Source organism: Aspergillus pseudodeflectus (assembly GCF_044049435.1).
Source record: "Aspergillus pseudodeflectus strain CBS 756.74 chromosome Unknown BJX68scaffold_12, whole genome shotgun sequence".
Lineage (NCBI taxonomy): Eukaryota > Fungi > Ascomycota > Eurotiomycetes > Eurotiales > Aspergillaceae > Aspergillus > Aspergillus pseudodeflectus.
In genome coordinates, this window is record NW_027263788.1 from 150,100 (window position 1) to 162,857 (window position 12,758).

General features: G+C 52.1%; 3 protein-coding genes across 3 annotated transcripts; 2 read left to right on the forward strand and 1 right to left on the reverse strand.

The window, feature by feature from the left end:
• Nucleotides 1-716: 716 nt before the first annotated feature.
• Nucleotides 717-4,100, forward strand: BJX68DRAFT_274574 (uncharacterized protein; the record flags this gene model as incomplete). Its single annotated transcript, XM_071047685.1, has 4 exons — nt 717-1,109; nt 1,167-1,509; nt 2,114-2,460; nt 2,520-4,100. The coding sequence occupies 4 exons, from the start codon at nt 717-719 to the stop codon at nt 4,032-4,034; spliced, it is 2,598 nt and encodes an 865-aa protein (XP_070901167.1). The 3' UTR covers nt 4,035-4,100.
• A 1-nt stretch (nt 4,101) lies between these two features.
• BJX68DRAFT_37942 (MRX complex nuclease subunit) lies at nt 4,102-7,047 on the reverse strand. Its single transcript, XM_071049062.1, has 2 exons — nt 6,708-7,047; nt 4,102-6,657 (listed from the first exon to the last, which is right to left on the reverse strand). The coding sequence occupies exons 1-2, from the start codon at nt 6,721-6,723 to the stop codon at nt 4,262-4,264; spliced, it is 2,412 nt and encodes an 803-aa protein (XP_070901168.1). The 5' UTR covers nt 6,724-7,047; the 3' UTR covers nt 4,102-4,261.
• Nucleotides 7,048-7,088: 41 nt separating this feature from the next.
• Nucleotides 7,089-11,109, forward strand: BJX68DRAFT_232646 (F-box and WD domain protein). Its single transcript, XM_071039520.1, has 2 exons — nt 7,089-7,609; nt 7,669-11,109. The coding sequence occupies exons 1-2, from the start codon at nt 7,276-7,278 to the stop codon at nt 10,713-10,715; spliced, it is 3,381 nt and encodes a 1,126-aa protein (XP_070901169.1). The 5' UTR covers nt 7,089-7,275; the 3' UTR covers nt 10,716-11,109.
• Nucleotides 11,110-12,758: the final 1,649 nt, after the last annotated feature.

Here is a 12,758-nt window from a genome sequence, read left to right on the forward strand (position 1 = left end):
ATATAGTTATCTACCTAACAAATATTGAAGCGTTATCCAGGCTTGTAACTCATGTTGGCATTTCTTAGATAATACATTAACTCGCTGATCTTTACGCTAATTACTATGCTCCTTGTGCACCCTCACTGTAATAGTCTATTCTACCAAAGCTAGGGTAGGTGGTAATAGCCTGTTAAGCGCCTGAATCTAACAAGGGTAGATTTGACTACAAGAACATGTATAGATACCCCTGTTCATTACGATCTAGTACATACGACCACAGGGTGTGGAGAACAGGGCTTCCCGTCCGCTCAGCCGTACTTAAGCCACACGCCGGTAGGTTAGTAGTATGGTGGGTGACCACATGCGAATCCCTACTGTTGTATGTTTTTGTAGATTTTTGTAATTTATTACCATCCATGGACGACGGGTCAGGTCGCACGTGTGTTGCTGGCAGCTGCCCTACTCAGATTAAGTATCCGAGATAGATATTTTACTTCATCGACGCGAGCCGCAAACCCTGGGTTTCGGGAATATATATATATATATATATATAAGGAGCCAATGTCAGAATGGGAGCGTCCTTACTTTTTCGCGTAGTCATCAGTGCATAGACTTTGAGTCACTGGAGTTGGAGACCTTCTCCGCACTCGAGCCCGTGATACGAGTTTAGTTCATTCATCTTCTCACCACCCCTCGCATCTTTTGCCAACACTCCCCAACACAAGTATTTCAATATGGGGAAATTCTACCCATCAATATCCCCAGAGATTCGCGACTGGGCTCTGAGCCAGAAACTGTTCTTCACAGCCTCAGCCCCCCTCCGCGGCCGCCACATAAATGTATCGCCAAAGGGTCTCCCAGATGCCTCATTCGCGATTCTAGGCCCCAACGAGGCAGCATATGTCGATTCTACAGGCTCAGGTGGCGAGACAATTTGCCATCTACGCGAAAACGGTCGCATCACTATTCTCTTCTGCTCGTTCGACGCATCGCCCCGCATCCTGCGACTCTTCTGCACGGGATCCGTTATCGAATGGAGCGAGTCTGGATTCCAGGCCTATCTCGAGCGCATGGGTGGAAAGGGTCTCGTTGGTGCGCGAGCCATTATCCGTTTGGATGTCTTCAAGGTACCATTTCCCCATGCTATTTAACCTTCACGCCATGTAACACTAACCCAAACCCAGGTCCAAACCTCATGTGGCTACGGCGTTCCGCAGCTCTCCTTGACATTCGACGCCGAGACAAACGAGCCGAAGCCGTACTTCAAGGACCGGGAAACCCTGGGCAACTGGGCAGGCAAGCAGGTCGAGGCCGGTACCATCCGGGAATACCAGTCGCAATGGAACAGTCGCAGTCTAGATGGACTTCCGGGTCTTCGGACGGCTTTGCAGGATAAGGGACAAAGCCCTCTTCTAGCCAGTCTGGGTAACTGGGCTCGTTATCACCGGGGCGAGATTGAGTTTGTGAAGAGTTCGCTGCTTCTGCTGTTTGTGACAATGGCGATTCTTCAGTGGGCGGGATATATTAGTATATAATGAGTATGGTAACGATGTTTATGCTGATCGTGTTACGATCGATATGATTGTCCTGATTGAGAACTTTGGCATGCCAATACTATAATCTGATCTGTGAAAGACTAGCTGATACCCCAGATTCCCCCCAGGAAATGCTTGTCTATTCGACTAGAGCAGCGACAGCATTTTTTTTTAACAAGGCATTAAGGACGTTGATAATATCACGAAAAGATCATATGAATAATTCACCCTGCTGCTGCCTTATACTAGTTGCGCTCCTGAACGGCGATTTCCAGTCCTCCAATCCGGCTTCCCGAGTATACAGTGACCCCGCAAACCCCAGACCGACAAGACCGACAACCTCGGCGCTTCATCCCTCCATCACCTAATGACCCGACGAATTATTTTTACCAGCGCGCAGTCCCATCGAGCATGGCATGGAACACTCGTACAGTCCCTTTATTAGCCACCTAAAGACATTCTTATCCCACAAACCCGACTTTCTATGCTTCACCTCGAGTAACACCCCGCAGCACCTCACCATGGGCTCCAGGCCGATTCGTATCGCCGGTACGTCTAGAAACCAACCCAGACAAGCTCCAATTGACTCATCCTAGGTGCCTCCGGCTCCGCATCTGACCGTCGCCATGCCATTGCTGAGTTCGCTCGCAATTATCCCCAGGATCCCGTGGACGTCATAATTGCCGATTTCATGAGCGAAGCTAATATGGTAGTCGCTGCTGGGCGTCGCGTGGACTCGGAGATAGCACGGGAAAGGTTGAACTCGGATGCCGCAGATCTTCTGCCCGGATACGAGCCTTCTTTCCTTCTGGCCTTGCAGCCGGCGCTGGAGGACTTGGCCAAGTACCGGATCAAGCTTGCGGTCAATGCGGGAAACACAGACACAGAGGGGCTATACAAAGTGGTTGCGCAGATGGTTCGTGCGAAGGGGCTGGATTTGAAGGTCAATATGCCCCTTTACTTCTCTTTCTTCCATGCTCGCCTCACGCGTTAGCTGTTTAGGTAGCGTGGGTATCCGGCGATGAGGTCTTGTCAACCTTGCAATCAGCCCTGGCGACTGGGAAATCGACGTTCAAGAATATCTACAACAACGAAGTGTTGACGAGTTGGTCCTTTGAGCCAATCTTTGCGCAATGTTACCTAGGAGGTTTGGGAATCGCTGCTGCCCTTGCTGAAGGGGCAGACATCGTGCTCTGCGGACGAGTGTCCGATGCGTCTCCAGTCATTGGAGCGGCGTACTGGTATCACCAGTGGGAGCGGCATAATCTCGACCAGCTAGCGAATGCATTTGTCGCCGGTCATCTCATCGAGTGCAGCAATTACGTTTGCGGAGGAAACTTTACCGGCTTCAAGGACCTCGAGACACTCGGCGAAGATGGCTGGACAAACATCGGCTACCCCATTGCAGAGATATCAGCAGATGGAAAAGTCATCATCACAATGCAATCGTATGCCAAAGGAGGCACCGTCACCGTCGACACATGCTCATCGCAACTTCTGTACGAGATTCAGGGCCCCTGGTACTTCAACTCCGACGTCACAGCCATTCTATCGGACATCCACTTCGAACAAGTAGGCATCAACCGTGTTGCCCTCCACGGCGTCCGTTCCTCTCCGCCCCCTCTAACAACGAAAGTCGGCATCACAGCTCGCGGCGGCTTCCAAGCCGAAGCCACCTGGTTCCTCGTGGGCCTCGACATCGACGCTAAAGCCCGCATGCTTGAAGCCCAGATTCGTCGCCTCCTCCATCCCTACAGCTCAAAGTACACATCCCTCAAGTTCTCAACCCTAGGCACCGCCCCACAGAACCCTAAAGACCAAAATAGCGCCACCGTCACCTTCCGCGTGATAGTCCAGGCCCGGCAAGCCGAAGACATTGCGCCGAACCACTTCCTTCGCCATATCACCGACAACATCATGCAGGGATACCCGGGAGCAACCTTCCACCTCGACCTCCGACAGGGCTTCCCAAAGCCCATCTTCGAATACTACGTTACTCTCCTCTCGCAAGAAGACATCAAGCACCGCGTGCATCTCCCCTTCAAAAACGACACAATCCTCGACATAGCTCCTCCACCGAAGACAACGACCTACCCACCCCGCCAACCCTCCCTACCAAACACCCTAAAACCCGTCTTCCCCTCCTCATCCTTCGGCCCCACGACCCCCGGCCCGCTAGGCCTCCTCGTGCACGCCCGCTCCGGCGACAAAGGCCCCGACGCAAACTGCGGCTTCTGGGTCCGACACGGCGACGAATTCGTCTGGCTGCGGTCCCTCCTCTCGACTGCAAAAATACAAGAACTGCTCGGCGACGAGTACAATGCAAACCCGGACCTGGAGATTGAGCGCTTCGAGCTGCCAAACCTGCGCGGTGTACACTTTTTGTTCCGCAATTTGTTGGACAGGGGCGTGTCGGTTACGACGACCGTGGACTTTTTGGGGAAGAATGTGGCGGAGTTTTTGAGGGCGAGGTGGGTGGATATTCCGGTGCGGTTCTTGAATCGGGGGAGGTTGTAGCTTGTCGTAGAGACCTAGGGATCCTCCTAGATTTTGTATGTGTAGGCAGGTGTAGTTTCGAGGATTGGTATCGTTAGTTGTATTCATATTCATACATGATGATTCCATGAATCCGACAGAGGCAAAGCAACCAAAACGGGTAAAACAATTTGGCTATCATTAAAATGATGGGTATTCGACTATACGCATTCATATCTTCCCTGTCCCGGAGGCAGGTGAAAAAGTGCCTACCTCCTCCTCCGATTACTACTAGGCATTGGCTCAAACCCATCACTATCATCAATATCCTCACTGAGAACACTAACACTCCTCGTCGTGCGATTCGGTCTCATCGAGCGCGTATTGCTACTAGCAACGGAAGCACCAGCGGCGCCACGCTGACTCTGCGATCCGACAAAGTCCAGCGTTAGCTGAGACTGTCTCCCTCCTCTTCCGCGCCGCGAAGTCGTCGCTGCTTGGCTGGCAGTGTTCGACGGTGCGGGCGACGCAGCGGTGCGTTTCGGTTGACGCGTGCGTTGCGTTGTAGCGGTTTTGGTCGTTGTTGCCTTCGAAGCTGCAGCTTTCCGGGCAGGTTGTTTGACAAAGAGAGCCTGGGAGTCGGATTCTTCTTCGTTCTCGTCGGAGATGGAGTGACTGGGTTCCGGCTCGTCGTCGTCGTCGAGCATCACTACGTCGTCTTCGTCGTCTTCGTCTTCATCGTCTGAGACGGCGCGGCGACCGCGGCCTCGAGCGGCCGTTGTCTTGGTTGTTGTTGCAGTCTTCCGCGTGGATTTCGGGGATGTCTTTGCCGTTGCTGTTTTGCGGATTGTTGTAGTTGCTGCGGCTCTGCCTCCTCGTCCCCGACCACGGCCGCGACCTCGTGTAGTTGCTGCTGAGCGGCCTGCTGTGGGTTCGGTGCCGTCCTCGCCGGCTTCTTCTTCGGCAGGGTCGCCGCCTTCGTTGTCGGAGTGGATGAGGGCACCCGGCTGATCTTCCCAGACACCGTCAAACTCGCTGTCCCAGCCGTCGGGCTTCGGCTTGAAGCGTTTCTTGCCGCGGGTGCGTTTCTTGACGCCTCTGGAAAACATATCTTCCATTTGCGTGCGATATTTCTCCATCGCCTTGTGTAGTGAGCTCTGTGTGCCCTCGTCTTCGGCATCACTGTCGTCGCGATCTAGGGCGAGTAGGTGCTTGATTTGGCCCTCTAGAGACTCGTTCACGAACATTTCCATAGCGTGCTTGTCGTCCTTGTCGATGAATTGGGAGACAGCGTCGCCGAAGGAGTTTTGCGGGAGGATAGAAAGCGATTGCGCGGCGAGGAACTCGCGAACGAGCTGTTCGACCTTCATAGTATCTAGGGTTGTAAGGTGGGATAATGATGCCTCGTCCGGCTCGTTGTCCCTCTTCCGAGTGTTGGCAGTTTTCTTCTTCCGGTGAAACTGCACCACGTCGTTGACGTTGGCAACTTTCCCCACGAAGCGGTTCGAGAATCGTTGCGGATTCTCGCAGTCAAAGCTGCCTCCCTCTGGTGTAGAGGTTTCCACGCGGAGGCGCACAAGAGGTAGCGGGACCTCTAGTTCTTCACCGTCCTCGTCTCGTTCGCCATGTAGTTCTATCCAGTCTGCTCTGGCTTCTTCGATGAGCTCTTCCACGATCGTCATTAGAAAGCGGGTTACCTCGGTGCGGTTGTTCTCCTTGCGAGCCAATTTCTTGGCTTCTTTTTCTTCGGAGAGGACAATTTCCCGCATCACAAACGGGCGTACAGATTTGAGCCGGATCGGCTCACATTTCATCTCTTTTCCCGTTATACTCAGAATAGCGACATGCTTCGGTACGGCCTCGCCGGGTACTAAAGATGTGGCGACCGAAGAGCCAGGCTGCATAACGCGGAACTTCGTCTCGGGGTTGATCTTCGGGTTGATCAGGCATTCATGCTCGTGGCCCCAGATGACCAGATCGAGAAACTCAGGGAGGAAGTTCTCCGGTAAGTAACCAGTTTCTGTGTATGCATGGTGGTTCTGGTGGACACATATTAAGTTGTACCAGTCCTCTTTTTGTATGCCAGGTCGGAAAAACTTGACCTTTCCGTCTCTGAATGTGCGAAATAATCGCTCATCTCGCACATTGCTCATTCCGTAAAGTGCCAGCTTCGTTCGTCCTTTCTGAAGTAGGACTGGCTTGATCTGGATATTATCTGACTCTGGTGTACGTCCATAGTAATTGAGTAATCCCGACACCTGTAAAAGGTCTAGAGCGGCAAGATGGCCCTCGCCGGAGGGATCGTCGTGGTTACCGTGGATAGAAAAGATAGGGATACCGACGTTGATGTCCAGGTCTTCATAGTTCACGTGGTTGAAGGCGCCCTGGAAGTTCTCGCTGGCATCGCTCAACAATTCCAACTCGCAAGGCTTGTCTCCGAGACAGTTCATGCGAATCGAGCGCATTACTTGGTACATGGACTTTCGCGAAGGCTTGTTCTCATGGAAGAGATCGCCTGCTAAAAGCACCATATCCACATCGTGTTCCTTCGCTAGGCACATCACCTCGTGGAAGCTCTTCCAGCTATCATCGCCCCTGATTGGGTCTCGCTCATTGTAGCCGACATGATTGTCCGTTGAGACGAGTATGCGGATCGTTTCCGCGTCTGGATTGCATGAGAAAGGACCTAAAATTCGGCGAAAGCTCAATTCTTACCTCCAAGTTCGGCCATTGCTGCTGGTCTGGTTTCTGAATGACGAAGCTGAAATTAGATTGGGAAGAGCGCTTGACGCTTCAATATAGCCTGTCGTGGCGGATAGGTAACCGACCATTGATCAGCAGATATTGCTGTCGGATTGAGTCGATTCAACGACGCTGTCTGTATTGTTTTATCAGGCGTGGAATGTACTTTGCTATCCAGCTGCCATGGCGAAGAAAAGAGTAATCCAAGCCTGATAATGCCGTGGTTTCGTACGCCGCTCTCTTTGTGCTGCAGACAGACACGCTTTTGATCCGCCACGGCGCGTCATCACGTGATCAATAACGCGAAATCCTGGCTATCCCGTCATCCTCCGAACTTCTTCATCCTCTCGTTTTCCACACCCTTATTTCCCATTCCCCCCTTTTCCTCCCTTTCGTGAACATCGGACGTTCATAGCAACGACTATCGCCTCTTTCGCACGCCTACCACACTCCAATCGCCCTCCACTCAACCCGACTGATCCAGAACTATCAGCTGGTTCAGTCGCCATCGCTCTTATCTACTACCCCGCGAACACCTTATATGCAATCAGAGCCTTCTGACGTTTTCAATCGTCCACACACGGTAGAACCATCTTCAGAAGACCTCTTCCATCCCACCCAGCATGGACATGATCTTTATGGTGTCTCCCAAGTCTCTGGCAGTCTCTCCGAAGACGCCAGAGACTCTGTGGACTCTGAGTCATCAATCAGCGAGCCGTCGTTTCTGAAGCACTCTGAATCTTCGCCCGCAGCCGGTCAAGTCAGCCAGTATGAGGAAACGGTTTTTGGATCTTCGCCGAGGCACTCGGATTTTGGTTTCACAGTGACGCCAAACTCGAAGCCCTCCGACTTGTCCCTCGATGATTTTCCAAATGGTGGGTCCCGTCCAATCATGGCTACTGATATGATCATGTGTTTAACACCTGCGTCTTAGAGGTCCTAACCCATATTCTCTCCCACCTGCCTCCGACGGCTCTCTCATCTATTGCGCTGGTATCTCGTCGGTTCCATAGTCTTGTCACTACCCCTCACGCATGGCGGATCGCTTTCTCGCGGTATTTCCCCGGCCCATCAGTCTCGGAAGACGCTCATGCCTCCGATCGATTGACGTCAGACCGACGGTATTTCTCGAGACTCACTGCGCTCGCATCGTGGAGGAGTGAGTATATTCTACGAACTCGGCTTTTGCGGTCTCTTTCCAGAGGCAAGCCGGCGCAGTTCGGGCTAGCGAAAAGAAACGCCGCGGTTCGGTCCGCATCAGTTCGCAATGGCAGTGCGATTGCGACGTATACCTCGCAGCTTTTGTATCCCGTCAGCCATCTGGCTGGGACCTTTGGGGGAGAAACTACGAAGAAGGAACCTCTGTTCATCCACGGAGCTTCAGAACAGTGCGCCGTAACCGCAAGTGCGCCATCGGCCGTAAAGGTTGGCACTTGGGGCTTGGCCGACCACAACTTCTCCCGCCATTTTGCGGATTCGTTTCCTGGTGAAGCTCAATATGGACTTGGGTCTGGGAATCTTGTTGGTGTTCCGAATTCTATGGATGTCAGCCAGCCGTTTGGTATGATTTATGGCGAGGGCTGCCCACAGGGCCGCACTTATTATATATCGACCGCCGAACAGAGAGGCAGGTTCTTGGGTCTCCTCAGCGACGTCGGCTCGCAGCCTAAACTCGGCATTCCCGCCATCAACCAGATAACAACCGCCATTACCTCAGTGTGGATTGCGAAATCTGCGGAAATACTCAAAATGACTGGCGGTCTGGTTGGCATGTTGGCTGGAACCTCTTCCGGAATCCTCACTGCTTATGCCCTTGGGCCTCACCCGACATACGAGAAGCGATTCGAGCGAGGTCAGGCTACCGCTCGATGGGTTCTTAGCCCCGGTGTTCCAATTGTCGGGATCGCCGTTGACGACAACTTCTCCCAGAAGCGCTATGCTCGGCGCCGAGTGTGGGCAGCAGTCGTCAACGCGTTGGGAGAAGTGTTCTATCTGTCCGATCTACCGCAGCCGCCCGAGTCCATGCCAGCTAACATCACGCCCGAAGCTGCCGATCTCCTAGCCTGGAAAACGGGGCGTAGTGTTCGGTGGGAGCTAGTGGAGGTCAGCAGGCGGACTGCTCGACCTGATCCGTTTAACCGCGAGCTCGTTGATGGCAGCTACAGCCCTAGATCGTCTTCGGACTCAATGAAGCTTAGTGACGAACAAGTCGCAGCTGAGACTAAGGAGATTGAGCAGTATTTGTCATTCAAACCGAAACATTTCCGCAAGGTATGCGAGAGCTGGAACATGAGGCGCGATCTCAAAGTCGATTTCGCTGGAGACGACCACCACGGTGCTGGCGAGTCTTTCATCGTTATACAACGTGGTGATGGAGAGGATGAGAAAGCCGCCATTCGGAGATACACCCGCAAGCTTCTTGCTTCCCACCGGCCAGTGCCTGTCAAGAATGATTTGTGGACGACTTCGGCACCCCCCACAAGCTCCATCTTCGGCGGACCCGCGAACCCTCCAGCAGTCTCCTCTGCTGAAAGCAGTTTCCCACCTTCCCGGGCCTCAAGTCAACTTTACCAGTCGGTCTGCTCGCCTTCGAATACCGAGTGGTACATCTCAGACTTCAACTTCGGTGGTCGAAAGTCTGTACAGATCACAGCAAGCGCAATAGATCTTTCGACGTATGCGATAATCACGGCCGATGAAGATATTTTACTGCTGTCCGGTAATCCTGAGTCGTCTTCTGTCGTGTCATCACCCCTTCCGCACATGGAGCGGCCAGCTGGCTCCGAGATTCCAGGCCACCGCGCGCGATACATGGCCGTTGGGACCGCCAGCGGGTCTGTCTTCGTCTGGGACATTCGTACACCCACATCGAAGACTTCTGAACTAGTCAAATCCATTGATCCGATTCGTACCATATACACAGACTCGCCGCAAGTGTCTTGTGTCGCTCTTACGTCTCTGTACTTGGTTCATGGTGGAAATGATGGGCTGGTACAAGCCTGGGATCCCCTTGCCTCCACCACTCGGCCAATTCGCACTATCAATTCGCGTTTCTCTTCGCGTGCCCGCCGCCGGTTGGTACAAGCAGAAGCTTCGTTACATGGGGTTGGCAACAATTTCTACGCGACCGGGGCTATATCCCTCGACCCCGACCCAACCAACCTTAGGGGAATGGTTGCTCTGGGAACACACCTCCGCTACTGGTCGTACAGTTCGTCAGCCGCAGACCAATATAAGAGCAACAAGCGGAGGCTTCGCCACGGTCAAAGGGGTATCAACCCGGCGGCTGGCGGACAGCGATTCAACAACAGCGGACGTGGAGCCATCATAGATCACATCGAGGATGAGAAACAAGAAATGAAGCGGCAGGCGCTGGCCGACCAAAAGGAGAGAGCGCACCTGAGTAATAGATTCGGTATCGATCTCTTGGGTCCAGATGTTAGCGAAGAGGAGCTTCTCGCCTACGCACAGCTGTTAAGTCAAGAAGCATACAGTAGCGAAGCCGTGAAGCGTGGCGATTTCGTGGACGGGTCTGTTATCAGTACCTCTCCCAGCGATACCATCGGTCCAAACGATAGCTCATTTGCACCCGATGAGCTTTCCTCTGCTTCCTCTCCGTGCAATGATCCCATTGAAGACGACCTGGATCCCGAGATTGCCGAGGCCATTCGCCTAAGTTTACTCGAGGACAACCCTGGCTCGTCCGAGGTACCATCGCCTTTTGCTATCAAGTACTCAAGTGCTTCCCAATCGTCCAAGGGCGCATTCTCCCCCGGCAAATCCAAAGCCGCAGAAAGCAGCCGACAACAAGAGATTGACGATCTGGAATTGGCCATCCAGCTAAGCCTCGTGGAAACCCACAGCCACGACCACGATCATGACCGCGATTCTCCGCAGCAGCCAGACGAAGAGTTCCCGTCATTACCAGCAACCTCAGGATCCCCTGGAAAGAGCAAAGGCAAAGGTCGAATGGTGTGGTGATTGATTTTTGTGCCGTATTTACCAGTTGTCAGACCTTGTTCGAATCTGTTTTTTTATAATTTGCGTTTTATTTCATTGCTCTTTCAATGGGGCATTTAATTACTGAAATTTCCACCATGTTCCACTTTCCTAACTCCACCCAACGGTCCGTCCGCCCTGTCATGCAGCAATTTCATCCCGCTTCCTCAGTATACAAATGTAAGGCGTCACCGACCATCAGTATGGTAACGGTCGCCGGCGCCGCCGGTTGTTCTTCCTAATTTGCTTTAGGAAAGCACACCCACTTACCCTAGGTACTTTGCAGTCGCGCTTTCCGCCGGCGGAGCATAATATAAACGGAAGGTGCTCTCATACGGGTGGTTCTTTCCTCTTCAATCTTTTCCTTCTCGTCGCAAACGGAAGGAGCGGTCTGGCGCACCGCGGGTCACTCCTGCCATATTCGTGCTATGGGTATGGGTCGCTCCTGCCTCTTTCCCGCGCACCTTCCCGTTTCCTAGACCCCCAGTACTTCGCCGCGTTTTCATACGGCTCGGCGGTTCTCTGTCATTTGCGTTCGGCGAGACGGTATCCATTAATTACTTGGCATTACGCGCCGAAGGTCACTGTTCATGGGAAGGTAGTATTTTGTGCAACGCCAGCCAACTTATGCACATATAAGCCAGGCTAACTGGGCACGAGAACAGCAACATGGACCACCTGGGACAACGTCGTCGTTACTATATGGATTGCCTCTTCTAGATCTCCTAAGAGTTTCAGATGCGTCACTCAATCGGGTTCTTCTCTTCAACTCATGGATGACATAGTCGGTCCTTTAAAATTCCCAGCGCACGGTTAACCGTCATATTAATCGTCCTCAGAATTTCCCTCAAAGCTATCTGATCCAACCTGAAAGTCCTTGACTAGCTCCGCTGCCTCCACCGGCATACGGACTTGGAATGGACGCATAGCTTTCCTTCCTCCGAGGCTTCTTACGTAGCTTAAGAAGGAATCGAAGCACTGACAAGATCCTCAAATGACTTAGACAAATCAGAAACATATTTCGAGAAGCCGTTCAAGTCGGAAAGAAACCGAGTCGAGATCTCAACGCCCGACGCCATCTTACTTCCAACCAAATACTTTGATGCCGTTCCTGAGACCACAGCGAATCTCGATACCTACCTGAGCATCCTTCAGGCGGAGAAAACGACGCCAATATGGTTAAGCCGCAGCAACTGCGAGTGGATTGACTAGGGCATCAAGTCTGTTCCTCAGGGAGGGGCCGGGAATCTCGAAGAGAGAGCGCGAGAAGGCATCGCGGGATCGATCACCATCAACGGATCAACAACGGCGTCAGAAATCCCGGCATGACAGACCGTCACAGCCGAGAAGAGTTCTTCTGCGTACTCTGACAGATCTGAGGACTATCGCCCGTCGAGCAAACGGAAAGACAAGAGAGGGCGCGGTAGGGCTCGCTGCCCATGCTGTATGTTTGCATCTGGGCGACAATCAGGGATGTCGGATGGAAAACACTTCAGTCAAGTCTCATAATACCCTCTTGGCTGAGTGGAATTTCCGAATCTGTTGCATGTTTTTGGTACATGGCCCATCCATGGGTTTCAAGTTCGATACCTCAGGCACTTCGCATGCCCTACTATGCTTTGAAGTCTCCAACGAGATTCACGCGACCAAATTTACCATACATATATACATATCATACACTAAGGAGTTGTACGAACAGATCCAATGCTCAGATATATGACCAGTTCTAGCTCACTGATGGCACTTTTTTTTTTTTCCCTTTTTTTTTTTTTCCCTTTTTTTTTTTTTTTTTTTTTTTTTTTTTATTCTTATACTTACTATTTTAAATCCTTTTTTTTTATCCTTATTTTTTACTATTTTTTACTTTTTTATTTTTTTTTTTTTCCCTTTCTTTGACTGGGCAATTCAAAATTTCTGATTGATGTAAGCTCGCTTTACTCTTTCATCAGCGATCTCTATGGGTCATGAGAAGTAATGTTGCAGTCCTAACAAGAATATATGAACTGCCTGGCTGACGGATCTAGG

What these genes read in the sequence shown, in the direction of transcription:
- BJX68DRAFT_232646 (XM_071039520.1), top strand. Translation starts at nt 7,276, where the DNA reads ATGCAATCAGAGCCTTCTGACGTTTTCAATCGTCCACACACGGTAGAA. An exon ending in CCTCGATGATTTTCCAAATG is followed by an intron (nt 7,610 to 7,668) that starts GTGGGTCCCGTC and finishes CCTGCGTCTTAG; the next exon opens with AGGTCCTAACCCATATTCTC.